The 14067-nt window shown below is 45.2% G+C and overlaps 1 protein-coding gene and 1 long non-coding RNA gene across 4 annotated transcripts in view; one reads left to right on the top strand and one right to left on the bottom strand.

The window, feature by feature from the left end:
* Positions 1 to 6345, bottom strand: part of APOOL (apolipoprotein O like) — a 45296-nt gene extending 38951 nt beyond the window's left edge. For both annotated transcript variants that reach the window (XM_006115319.5, XM_075940762.2), the window contains exon 1: positions 6211 to 6345. In XM_006115319.5, the coding sequence (XP_006115381.1) occupies positions 6211 to 6222 (12 nt within the window). In that variant the 5' untranslated portion in view covers positions 6223 to 6345. The remainder of the gene's footprint in view (positions 1 to 6210) is intronic.
* LOC142831208 (uncharacterized) lies at positions 5854 to 13685 on the top strand. Of its 2 annotated transcripts, none has more exons than XR_012906856.2 (3): positions 5854 to 6006; positions 7778 to 7931; positions 13351 to 13685. It is a non-coding gene; the product is annotated as an uncharacterized LOC142831208 (long non-coding RNA). The 2 variants fall into 2 exon arrangements; XR_012906855.2 differs by lacking the exon at positions 5854 to 6006 and adding an exon at positions 6445 to 6584.
* Positions 13686 to 14067: the final 382 nt, after the last annotated feature.

Below are 14067 nucleotides of genomic sequence, written 5' to 3'. Positions count from 1 at the left end.
CTAGTCCCCTGCCCTAGGTTAGAACCACCTGCTTCATCCCAACTCCCTCCCAGACTTGTCTCCCTCCTGCACCCCAGTCCCTTACTTCAAGCTCCATTCCAGACCCCGTATCTCCATTAATATCATGGAAGAGTACGGCCCTCGACCAATTTCCAAAATCTTGGCGTGGCCCCCTGTCAAAAATTATTGCCCACCTCTGATCTCAAGTGATGTGAAACTTGGCTGTACCTATGTATAAAAATGTATCCAAGAGAGCAATCTTTGTCTGACTTAGGAGGCAATGGTGGATGATAAAATAGTCCAATTTTTGAATAGTACTAACAGCTCTAAATTGGATGCCTATTAAAGACAATTGTATAATGATTGGGATGTTAGCGTATAGTTGTGTAAATGATTAGCTGATAAGCCTCGGCTTCTCAGTTAATCCAAATAACTACACACACTTGGCAGCAAGAGGGTAAGGAGGCGGAAACCTCCCACCTGCCATCCTCTGCTCCTGCTTCTGATATGGAGGGAGTAGCATGGAGTTTCAGGGGGCTTCTCCAGGAGTGGGTCTGGGAGCAAACTGGCTGCTGGTCCCGCCCCAGGGACCATTGAATAATTGTGCAACTGCTAAGATTTTGTGCAGTTATACGATTATTAAATTAAACGATAGCTAACATCACTACTAATGATTCATAAAATGCTGATCATCACTTTACTAATTTAGTAATTATTAAGAATAATTAACTCATGACAAAAGAAAGAGAAACATCACACTTATGATACATTTAAAAGACATTATCATATCCACTGCTTTTGTTTGTCCTGTCTTGAGTCTAATAGTTAGGTCAAACACAGTAAAATAAAATGTATTAAGAAATTTTAAAGCATAGTTCATTTAAACAAAGAAAAACACAATTAAGATGCAAATGAGCAAGATATGCAAATGAGCCCTAGAGCTTTCATATTGTAGTAAAATTTAGTAAAGACTATGTGTGCTTCTTCCCCCTTCCATAACTTAAGCTTGAAACAGCACATATCATTTAGCTAATTGCGCATGTTTTAGAAGCTGTAGTAAAAAGGGGAACTAGCCGTTTAGACCCATTTCTCAAGGACTGGATTACACGTATTACTTGAGTTAGGGAAATTTGCTAATTGCTATTGCTTAAGTAAGCTATACTGGTGGTTGTTACTAAATGGAATAGAGTTGAAATATGCTAACCAATAACGCTGCAACACGAAGCTAAGGTAACAAATCAAGATGTGCCAAGTTAGATAAGAAAGTTAAAGAAAGTATAAAAAGGATGCTTAGCCAACGCTCAGGGTCGGCTCTGCTTTGAACATTGAGTTCCTTAGCCGTACCTTGGTTGCAACCAATAAACTTGCGTTGGACCCAGCCTGAAAGTGTGACTCTCTTCTTGGGGTAAATCAGACTAGCCTCCAAGGGGACGAAACCAGCAATTTATGCAACAATATTAAATGGGTTAAGTCAAACATTTTGTAGTGTCTTCTTCTAGGCAATTATTAAAGGCAAAAAGAAAACTTGATCACAAAGTCTTAGCACTTGCAGATTTGCTGAAAACACTACAGAGGCAAAGAAGCTCAAGGCCATACAAATCAAATGGGAATTTTGTTATTAACCAGGAGAATGACTTCAGAAAAGCAGAAAAGTGTCTGTATCTTTTACATCTATCTTTTTCTATTTCAAAGAACTTTCAAGAAATGCATTTGAAACTTTATTTTTTATTTAAACATATCCGTTATAGAATCACATGAAATACTAGAGTAAGAATTCAGTTACTCAATACCTGCAATGCATTTTTGTGTGTGTGCGTGTTTACTACTAAGGATCTAATCCAACTCAATAAGTCAATGAAAATGTTACCACTGGCTTCAATGGACATCAAGTCAAGCTGTAAACGAAAAGCAGCAGCATCAGATATTGCTCATTAGAGACGTAAAATCCCATTTAATCAGTTAACCGCTTAAACGGGTTCTTGCAGGCAGGGGGCCCAGCTGTGCTGAAGCACCCTTAGCCCGTGGCATGGCACAGAGGGCTGCTCAGGGCTGCTCCAGCCTGTCCAGGCCTGCCACAGGGATGGGGGAGGAGAGCTGCTCAGGCCAGGCTCTCTGCACTGTTCAGTGGGTGGAGGGAGGCTCCAGCTGGGCCAGGCCCACTGCAGCACCCTGTGTAGGCAGGGAGCCCAGGCTGCTGGTTGACTGGTGACATCGCTATTGCTCACAACAAACAATTTTTAATAGTTCCTCAAGAGACACTGTATACACTATATTATGGAGATCAATCCACAATGAGTACGGATCCAAATTTCAGTAGAATTGTAGGTTATTCAAAGCCAGGGTTCCTGAGTTTCTTAGTGACTCTGGCATTCTGGACTGAAAGCTGGTCAATGAAAACAAAGTGTTTCTCTACAGTGTAGAATAGTGATAGAGATGTAGCCGTGTTAGTCTGGTGTAGCTGAAACAAAATACAGGACTATGTAGCACTTTAAAGACTAACAAGATGGTTTATTAGGTGATGAGCTTTCGTGGGCCAGACCCACTTCCTCAGATCAAATAGTGGAAGAAAGTAGTCACAACCGTATATACCAAAGGATACAATTAAAAAAATGAACAAATATGAAAAGGACAAATCACATTGCAGAATAGGAGGGGGTTGCGGGGGGGGGGGGGGGGGGGAGGAAGGAAGGTAAGTGTCTGTGAATTGATGATATTAGAGGTAGGGAGAGTGGGATGTTTGTGAGTTAATGGTATTAGAGGTGATAATTGGGGAAACTATCTTGGTAATGGGTGAGATAGTTCAAGTGTTTGTTGAGTCCTTTTTGGAAAGTGTCGAATTTTAACATGAATGACAGTTCAGAGGATTCCCTTTCAAGTGCAGATGTAAAAGGTCTTTGTAGCAGAAAGCAGGTGATTAAGTCATTGAGAGAGTGTCCTTTCTGGTTAAAATGGCAAGAAACTGTTTTTTCTTTGTGATCTTGTCTGATATCTGTTTTGTGGGCATTAATTCCTGCGCATCCAGAAATATAATCTATGCTATCATGTGCCGAAAGTGTCCATCTGCTATGTACATTGGACAAACGTCTCAGACACTTCGCCAAAGGATTAATGCCCACAAAACAGATATCAGACAAGATCACAAAGAAAAAACAGTTTCTTGCCATTTTAACCAGAAAGGACACTCTCTCAATGACTTAATCACCTGCTTTCTGCTACAAAGACCTTTTGCATCTGCACTTGAAAGGGAATCCTCTGAACTGTCATTCATGTTAAAATTCGACACTTTCCAAAAAGGACTCAACAAACACTTGAACTATCTCACCCATTACCAAGATAGTTTCCCCAATTATCACCTCTAATACCATTAACTCACAAACATCCCACTCTCCCTACCTCTAATATCATCAATTCACAGACACTTACCTTCCTTCCTTCCCCCCCCCCCCCCGCATCCCCCTCCTGTTCTGCAATGTGATTTGTCCTTTTCATATTTGTTCATTTTTTTAATTGTATCCTTTGGTATATACGGTTGTGACTACTTTCTTCCACTATTTGATCTGAGGAAGTGGGTCTGGCCCACGAAAGCTCATCACCTAATAAACCATCTTGTTAGTCTTTAAAGTGCTACATAGTCCTGTATTTTGTTTCTCTACAATGACACTCAACAAGTTGGCAAAATGAGACGTAACACTGTGCTTTCTTCCCTGGGGGCAGTGTGGATCCTTCATCTGGAGGCCTGTGGGAGGCCCTGGGAAAGGTATGTGGAGGGGAATCAGATCCTCCTCTTGGGGCGGAGTAGGTGATCCTGGGGAGGGTAATGCGTCCTGCCTATGGAGATGTGAGGTTCAGAGTTGGTGTGAGGTTGAGTCCTGCCCCCGATGCAATGGGAGGGAGAGATTAGGAGACAGGTCCTGTCTCTGGGCGGACTGGGGGGTGGAATTCCAGGGAATCAGGTCCCCATCCCAGGGGAGTCAGGGGAAGGCCATGGAGAGTAGATGGTTGTAGAGTGAGCTATCTGTACTCATTCCACAGCAATGGCTCCTGTTCCACACAGCGAGGCCTAGCCTCCTGCGCCAAGCATTGCAACCTGACACACAGGGTTGCAGCACTGCTCAACCTGTCTGGCCACTGCTTCCCACGGCTCCCGTTGGCTGGAGCCAGTAGGAGCTGCAAGGCTCCATGGCTGCTGAACCTGTAAATAAACGCACTAAAGCAGCCAGTTACCAGATTTCTCAAAGTGTTTTCATGGACCACATTGAGAAACACCGTTGTAATGTAGATCCTTCCAAAAAGCACCACTGAATAGTCACATAAGCAATAGGGATGTGACTGGGTAATCGGTTAACCAGTTACCTGGTAAGCATCACCAACAGCCTCCCACTTCCATCCAGTGCAAGGCTGCTGATTCCCAGCCCACAAGTCTGAGCAGGCTGGGAGCCGACAATCCTCTGCTCCTCTCCGCTCCTGCTATGCTTCCAGCCCCTGCCTCTGTCCTAGCCCCATCTAATCTGTTAACGGGTTAAACTCAACGTTTAACCGGTTAACTAAACAAACGGGATTTTACCTCCCTAGCACCTCAGATTCATATGCCAAATACTATCGACACAATACTACCCATCCCACACGGACTAACTATATTCAGGGCCTTTTTTGAAGAAAATGCACCTTCACTGAATTTTAGGTAACAAACCTGATTTTCAGCTCATTGACTCAACCTGTAAACACAGGCAAAAATAAGGGTGCAAGCAGGTGGGGAGTTGCACCAGGCCCCACCAGTTAAATCCCTAATAAGAGACTGATTTTTTTTAAATTTGAAAGTTAGTATGCAAGCTTTCATAGGGAACGCAATTATACTGATTTTCCCTAGTCATTTAATTAGCCTTTGGTTGAATGATGCAATATTAACTTAAAAAACAACAAATGGTCTGGTAGCACTTTATAGACTAACTAATGTAGATGGTATCATGAGCTTTCATGGGCACAGCCCACTTCTTCAGATGACGAAAACTCTGGTCATCTGAAGAAGTGGGCTGTGCCCACGAAAGCTCATAATACCATCTACATGTTTAATCTATAAAGTGCTACCAGATCATTTGTTGTTTTTTAAGTTTATCCTGTACAGACTAACGCGGCTGCCCCCTGAAGATTCCGATGCAATATAAAGTATGCTGAGTTTAGGGATGTCAATACACATTTATTTTGGTACACGTGCTACACCAGTTACATATCCACATGGGAGCAGGCTCCCTGCAAGCACCAGTTCCTGCCTGCCATACTCCCACCCACACTGCAGCCTCTGATGCATAGGCAGCTGCGTGGGGGAGTGAGACGGAAGCATGCGGCTCAGGGGAAACCAGCACTTTAAGCCAGTTCCCACCTATCCCTCTCCACCCTGTGCTGCTGCCTCTGTATCATCTGGATCCCACCTCCCCAACCTGCACTGCTGCCTCTGATTCAGCAAGGGAGCAGGGTGGTGTAACTGTGAAGTTTAACAGATGAACCGAGGCTCATTGGTTAACCATTTACACATATACACTATTACATCCCTAGTTGAGTTTCAATTTTTCCCCCTTGTGGCTATGATCGAATTATTTGAGATGAGTGTATCAACTGTTATTTTTAAAAGCTAACATTTAAAATTGGTGTGTATAAATGCTGTGTTAAATGTATTAACCAGAACATAAGGGAAGAGCCTCAATACCCTAGAGACATCAACATAAAGACACCTAGAAGCAGAGTCACGTTGTACATTATCAAGAAAAATGTGATTGAGCGACTCCAGAGACATAATCATGAATGAGCAGGACAAGTCTTCGACACGCCACGCCATACATCTGACAAGGTAACCGCAGCCTGCAGGGGCTGCAAGTGACACGAGGAGCGCGGACAGGGCCGATGAAGCGAGGCGACTGACTACAGTATCCCATGTCACACCGTCTGGCAGAGCCCCACCGGGTCCGGGCCACGCGCCACCGGCCGACAGACTGGGGCCCGCTCCGCAGCCCCGTAAGAAGGCGTGTCCGGCTCTCAGCAGGGAAGTGCTGGGCTCGCGGGGTCTCCGGGCTCTGAGGGGGAGCTGAGGGCAAACAGGAGGATTTCACGCGCGGCGTTTCCAGGCCTGGCGGGGGCGGGGCGATCTGTTCTCCCCCCGTAGCGCGTCCCGGGAGCAGAACCGCTCCCTCAGCAGCTGGAGAGGGGACGAGCACTCACCTTAGCCGCCATGTTAATGACCCCTCGTATCGCGGCGCTCAGCGGCCAGTCCTTACGGCAAGCGCGGAGGCCCAACCGGCGCCCTTCTTTCGCGGAGCCTCTAGCGCTGGCGCTCAGCTCCTCGGCGTCAGGCGCGGGGCGGGATTAGAGACGCCGCTCGTGAGAGCCTCCCGGCCCGTTTGCAAAGCGCGCGGGGCTGCCGGCCGCGTTTCTTCTCCACAGACTGTCAGGGGCTTTGGCCTGGCGGTAGCCGGTCCGCTTCCGGGAGCCAGAGCGCCCGGGGTGGTTTTGTTCAGCATGGTTATTAATGACCTGGGTGCGGGGCTGGATTGCACCCGCAGCAAGTTCTCAGGGGACACGGAGCAGGGCGGGAGGTAGCTACGCTGGAGGGCCGGGATGGGGTCCGGAGTGACCTGGACAGGTTGGAGGTTTTGGCCAAAAGAATCTGATGAGGTTCCACAAGGACAAGTGCAGGGTCGGGCCCTTGGGGCTGGGGACCAACTGGCTAAACAGCAGTTGGGCAGAAAAGACCCGGGGGACTGTTTTGGATGAGACGCTGGATATGAGTCAGCAGTGTGCCCTGGTAGCCAAGAAGGCTAATGGCATATTAGGGTGCATTAGGAGGAGCATTGCCAGGAGATCTAGAGAGGTGATTATTCCCCTTTATTTGGCTCTGGTGAGGCCACATCTGGAGTATTGTGTCCTGTTCTGAATACAGCACACCCATTACAGCAAGGATGTGGACGCATTGGAGAGGCTCCAGCAGAAGGCAACAACAACGATTAAGGGGCTGGAATAATAATTTTGGAAAGGGGGGCCACTTTACAAATTTCAGAAGTGGCAACGGGCAGACCTGGAAAGGGTGGGACCTTTGGCAAAAGGGGCGAGGTTGAGAACTAGGCTACTGGGGATGGTGACTTTATTTTCTGAACCAGAACTTCATTTTAAATAAAGTAAAATATTGTGTCCAACACAAAAGGTTTCAATGTTTTCTTTATTTATGGGAACCCTTTTTGGGTCTGCGGTCACTGACCCACAAAAAATCAGTTGGGGACCACACAAGTGAGAAGCAAAATAACTCCTCCAAAATCCCCCAACGCTCACTGATGTGGCCCCAACTGAGACACCTCACTCATCTGGTGCCCTAACCTCATGGGGTGAGGGGAAGGAAAGGAAGAAACAGGTTCAGGGCTTCCCATAGATCCGATTTACTTTTCTGGGGTTCTGGAGTTAGTGGATTTTATACACCTCCTTAGGCTCTGGGGTAAGGACAAAAATGAAGGGTACTGTGTGTGAGACAGGGCTGCCACAACTAAGATAAGGATGGGGTGCAGGCTCTGGGAGGAAACGGGTGCAGAAGCAGGCTTGGAGTAGGGCGTCTGGCTGGGTAGAGGGAGCAGGAACAAGAGAGGGTGCAGTGTGTAGCCAGGAGAGAGTGTGCAAGAACAAGGGAGAATGTCCGAGCAAACTGGGGATGCTGTGTCTTGGGGGGAAGGGAAGTGACGGGATTGGAGTGGGGGTTCTGCACATGAGGGGAAACCTTATCTGGCTTTGTGCTCCCTTCTAGCAATGGTGGCAGCCATGCTGTCCCGGCTGCCCTGGAAGGAGGCCCTGCGGCCATGGCCATGAAGTCCCAGAGGCCAGAGACACTGCTGCCATGGCCACGCAACCCAGCGCTGGCCCCGAGGCACCACAGCTACAGGCCACCCCAGAGGCAGGAGGTATGCAACAGCAGCCACATGACCACAAGGCATCACAGCCGGCTGCAAGGTACTGCAGCCACAGGCCACCCAGAGGCACCTCTGCCATGGCCACACGGCCTGGGTCCGGCCTCCAGGGCCAGCGGCCACAGGCTGCCCCAGAGATGCTGCGGTGCGGCTCCTTGCTCCCCTCCTCCTTGGGCCCTGTAATTAGGGGGCAGTGCCTATAATTGCCTCACAGGCCAGATCAAAGCCCAAGGCAGACCAGATCTAGCCCACTGAGAGGCTTTTGCCCACTCCTGCCTTATGAAGCTGAGGGATTTGGGTTTATTTAATCTATAGAAGAGAAGAGTGAGTGGAGTTTTGATGGCAACCTTTAACTACCCAAAATGATGTTCTAAAGAGGATGAGAGGCTGTTCTCAATAGTGACAGATGATGTAACAAGGAGCAATGGTCTCAAGTTACAGTGGGAGAGGTCTAGGTTGGATATTAGGAAAAACTATTTTACTAGGAGGGTGGTAAAGCACTGGTATAGGTTCCCTAGGGAGGTGGTAGAATCTCCATCCTTAGAGGTTTTTAAGTCCCAGCTTGACAAAGCCCTGGCTGGAATGACTTATTTGGGATTGGTCCTCCTTTGGGCAGGGGGTTGGATTTTGTGACCTCCTGAGGTCTCTTCCAGCCATATGATTCTATGATTGCACCATCTTAGTTCCAATGTTCAAGGGGTCTGTAGCACATCGTATGGTTACTCACAAAATGAGATTGCCAAGGTCAGGGTGGTGACACTTAAAAATAGAGGAGGCCAGGCTGCTGCAATACTTTCCATCTGAGGTAAAGAAGCTAATGGGAAAATGAGAACTTCTTACGACCAGAACACCAGGCATGGGAAAGAAAAGATTCTCCATTTACCAAACGTCTGTCCCCTCACCTGTGAAAGGGAAACATTTTTGAATAGCTTTACAAGTACATCCTGACCCTGAGACATGGCAGAATCTAGGTTTGGAAAGTGACAGGATTAATTAATATTGGTGTGTGTCTTCTCCCATTGAAATAGGAAACTTTAATCATTCATGTTTCTGGGAGCAACAGAGCTGGAAATATAATTCAACCTTCTGGGAAGGAATAGAGTAGAAAAAAACATTTCAGGCTTCTAAAAAGTGACGTGCTGCTATATTGTATCATTTCAAAGGAGGAGAGTTTTCTGAGGGATATTTAATGAACCAGAGAAAAAGAAAACTGGATCTTCCAGTCTGATCAATTTGCTTTTGTAGGGAGCCAGTCATATAAACCAACTAAGAAACCAACGGTGTATAATAACAACTGTGTATAAATCCTCAAATGGGGTAATATTGCTACAATGATTTGACTCCAATGTTCCCTCTAATTTTTTCCATACATGTGACAAATAACTTTTGTTACATGCACCAAAGCATGTGTGAATGTGCACCGCCAGTAGAAACACATACTGCTGGCTGTGGATGCTCATCAACTGGGTGGCATTTTACTCTTTTCTGGATGGCCACCTAGGTGCTCAGCTTACAGGGAACACTGCTTGACTCCTATGCCACTTGCTTTCCCAGCTGCTAGCATGAAGAGATTTAGGCAAAGCAATGCTTAGTGTTGCCACACCTAACTTTCAGGCCCCTTTAAAATCAATAATATTCACAAAGCCTGAGTTAGGGTTCCTACAGAATGAACAAAGGGAAATTATTACCCATGAATGGGATTCAGAAAAGCCCAAATGATAGGTCAGTTTGGGCAATCTGCAATTCGCAGGCTGCATGCAGTTCATCAGGATAAGCTGCTGGTGGGCCACCAGACAGGTTGTTTACCATGCGTCTTTAGGTATGGCCGCCTCAGCTCCCATTGGAAGCAATTTACCATTCCCAGCCAATGAAAGCTGCAGGAAGTGACCAGCAAGTCTCTGTGACCTGTGCTGCTTCCTGCAGCACCCATTGGCTGGGAATGATGAACAGTGACCAATGAAAGCTGCAGGTGGCTGTACTTGTGAATGCAATGTAAGCAACCTGTCTGGTTGCCTGCCAGTGGTGTGCCCTGATGAACTAAGTGTGACCTGCGGTTCACAGGTTGCTCACCATTGTGCTAGGGGGAGCCCTGCTTAAGATACACAATAGGAAATGCTAAGGGAAGAGTTTTGTTGTTGGCCCCACAGTCTCAGAGTGTTAGATCCCTCTGGCTGGGCTCGTCTACATTGGCCCCTTTTCCGGAAGGGGCATGTTAATTTCACGAGTCGTAATAGGGAAATCCGTGGGGGATTTAAATATCCCCCGCGGCATTTAAATAAAAATGTCCGCCGCTTTTTTCCGGCTTTTAGAAAAGCCGGAAAAGAGCGTCTACACTGGCCCTGATCCTCCGGAAAAAGCGCCCTTTTCCGGAGGATCTTATTCCTACTTCAAAGGGGGATATTTAAATCCCCCGCGGATTTCCCTATTACGACTTGTGAAATTAACATGCCCCTTCCGGAAAAGGGGCCAATGTAGACGTAGCCGCTATGTCTACACTACCAGGTTATTTCAAAATAAGTTATTTTGAAATAATAACTCATGAAATAACTATTGCAAAATAAGGTTATTCCTCTTCACAAGCAGGAGTTATTTCAAAATAGCAAGCCCGTTATTTCGAAATAACAGGCTTGGTAGTGTGGATGCTCTCCTTGTTGTTTTGAAATAACTCCCCTGTATAGACATGCCCTAATTCTGGGCTCAATGCATTGGCCAATCTCTATTTAGGATTCTCAGCTGTGAACCCAAAGTCAGGTGCCTAAGGTGTTTCTTGGAGTAAGCCATGGAGGAAGAAGACCTTTCTCATAACTTTTAGTCTGGTGGTTAGGGTACTTATCTGGGATGTGAAGACTTCTCACTTAATTTCCCTGCTCTGCCTCAGAGACAGAGAGAAAGAAGGGAGATGCTACATTTTGGGAGAGTACCATAACTACTGGGCTATGGGATGTTCTGACTCGGGGGAGACAGTGCCCTCAGTCTCTGCTGTGAAAACTATTCTGTTTTGGACAAATGAAGAATCATTGTAGTAGAGGGATGGGAACCTGGGTCATCCACCTGCTGGATGAGTGCTCTTAGCACAAGGCTACAGAGTATTTCTTATGCATCTGCCTTGTCAAACCTGTACTATACCATTCTAAACAGTATGCAGTAAACTTATAAAAATATTGTATGTAAATGAGAAAATGTTGAAATAATAGTTTTTTTATTAACTAATAAGAACAGATGATGAGGCTGATCATAAACTTGAAGCCAGGTGTGAGCATGTATGTAACTGTGAATACATTTTAGATACGTTTTATTTTTATTTTAACTTCTGTGCCAGAAAAGATAATGGAGCAAATAATTAAGGAATCTGTCTGCAAACATCTGAGAGATAATAAAGTGATAAGTAACAGCATGGATTTGTCAAGAACAAATCATGTCAAACCAACCTAATAGATTTCTTGTCTAGGATAACAAACCTTGTAGATAAGGGGAAGTGGTAAATGTGGAATATTTAGCCTTTATTAAAGAATAAACCCATGGTACACCAACATTTTTGAATACTTCATGCAGATGTGGTCATCTCATCTCAAAAAAGATATCTTGGCATTGGAAAAAGTTCATAAAAAGGCAACAAAAATTATTAGGGGCTTTGAACAGTTGTCATATGAAGACTTTTCAACTTAGAAAAGAGGAGACTAAAGGCGGATATGGTAGAGGTCTATAAAATCATGAGCAATGTGGAGAAAGTAAATAAGGAAAATATTTTTTCTCACTCCTGCAACACAATAATTAGCCATAATTAAATGATATTAATAGGTAGCAGATTTAAAACAAACAAAAGGAAGTATTTCTTCACTCAACACACAGTCAACCTGTGGAACTCCTTGCCAGAGGATGTTGTGAAGATTAGGACTTTATCAGGGTTCAAAAAGAACAAGATAAATTCATGGAGGTTAGGTCCCTCAGTAGCTATTAGCCAGGATGTGTAGGAATGGTGTCCCTAGCCTCTGTCAGAATCTGGGAATGGATGCCAGAGGAGACATCCCCTGATGAGTCCCTGTTCTGTTCACGGCTTCTGGAGCATCTGGCTTTGGCCACTGTTGGAAAACAGGACACGGAGCTAGATGAATCTTTGGTCTGACCCAGTATAGTAGTTCATATGTTCTTATGTACTTAATAACATGATCTTCTTATCAATGAATGAGGGAAAAACAATGTAGATGGGGCTACTATTAGGTGGGTGCATAATTGGAGGGAGTAGTTATCAATGGTTCACAGTTATGTTGGAAGGGCATAACAAGTAGGGTTTTTTTTTCAATTTTGAGACCTCTTCTGTTCAATACATTCATCAGTGATTTAGATCCTGGCATAGAGAATATGCTTATAAAGTTTGCAGATGATACCAAGCTGGGAGAGATTGCAAGTGCTTTGGAGGATAGGCTCATAATTCAACATGATCTGGACAAACTGGAGAAATAGTCTGAAGTGAATATGAGGAAGTTCAATAGAAACAAATGCAAAAACTACTCCATTTAGGGAAGAACAATCCGTTTCATACATACAAAATGGGAAGCGACTGTCTAGGAAGGAGTACTGCAGAAAGGGATCTAGGAGTCATAGTGCACCACAAGCTAAATATGAGTCAACAGTGTGATAATATTGCAAAAAATAAAACAAAACAAAAAAGCCCCCATCATTCTGGGATACATTAACAGGAGTGTTGTGAGCAAGATATAAGAAGAGGATGTTACTCATCTCAACAGTAACTGGCATTTTTCAAGATGAGTATTCCCATGGGTGCTCCATATTAGGTCGGTGCACTGCTGCTGAGCCATTGATTGGAGTTTTTAGAGCACTGTCCTTGTGACTGCGCATGCACGCATTTGCGGTAACACGCTCCTAAGTGGCAGGCATTGCATATGTGTGAGCCCCGCCCCCAGTTCCTTCTCACCCCAGAACAATGCCAGTGAGGAGTCCAGAATTCCAAAGTAGAAGGAGGAAGGGAGGGCAGTGGAGCACCCTCCTGTTGAAGGAGATTCTCATGAGAGTGGTCCCTGAAGAGGGATTGGGATGGGAAATAGAAAGAGGGTAGAGACATGAAGGGATAGCCTTTTTCAATTACCTGGAGTACCCATCCGTCAAAGGTTATATGCTGCCAGTTGTTAAAGAATAGTAGCAAATGGTGTGGAAAGAATTTGGCTTGCACAAGAAGCACAGGAATAGGTAAGAGACCCTCACAACCCTCAACCTGATGTTTAAATTTGCTTATTGGGTTGCTTTGACTGTTGAGAATTTGTAGAAGGAGGGTGTTGTCACTGGTGTCTGCCTCTGCCCCTGTCCTGTTGATGTTGGTCTTATCTGTTGTAATGTTGAGTATTCAGAAGGTATTGAGGACCAGAGTAGGGCTAATACCTGTATTGTTTCCTTCTAGGTGCCGGGTTGTGAATCCCTAGAGAGTGGAGTGTTGCGCTGGAGTCCTTCATTGAGTGAAGAATTGTATTGGTATTGGTTGCAAACAGTTTCTGGCCGTCAAATGGAAGGTTTTCCACTATAGCTTGGATTTCTCTAGGAAATGGAGTGGAGTTAAACCATGAAGCTCTTCTCATCGCTATTGCTGTTGCTGTAGATTGTGCAATTGTATCAGCAGCATCTAATGCAGCCTGCAAGGCTGTTCTGGCAATCGTGTGACCCTCTGTTATCAGGGCTTTGAACTGATATCTTTTTGCCTCAGGAATGTCTGCAATAAAATCATTGAGCTTGGTGTAATTTCTGTAGTCATATTTACTCAATAGAGCAGCATAATTGGAGATACAAAATTGTAAGGTAGAAGATGTGTAAATTTCGTGTCCAAATAAATCAAGTCTCTTGCCATCACAGTCCAATGAGGTGGATTGGAATTGTTGCTGCTTACTTTTCTGGTGTGCAGTTTCCACCACCAAAGACTTAGGTACTGGGTGAATAAAAAGAAACTCAAAGCCCTTGGGTGGAATGTAATACTTTTTGTCTGCTCTCTTAGCGGTAGGGGTTGTTGATGCAGGAGTTTGCCACACCATCTTTGCAAGTTCCATTATTGCTGGATTAATTGGCAATGCTATTTTAGAAAATGTTACTGAGTGCAATATGTCCATTCATTCATGTTGGTTTTCGA

This window comes from Pelodiscus sinensis, chromosome 13, assembly GCF_052426305.1.
Source record: "Pelodiscus sinensis isolate ZL-2025 chromosome 13, ASM5242630v1, whole genome shotgun sequence".
NCBI classification, from domain to species: domain Eukaryota; kingdom Metazoa; phylum Chordata; order Testudines; family Trionychidae; genus Pelodiscus; species Pelodiscus sinensis.
The sequence above is the reverse complement of the archived record's forward strand: the minus strand, read 5'-3'. Positions and strand labels throughout refer to the sequence as shown.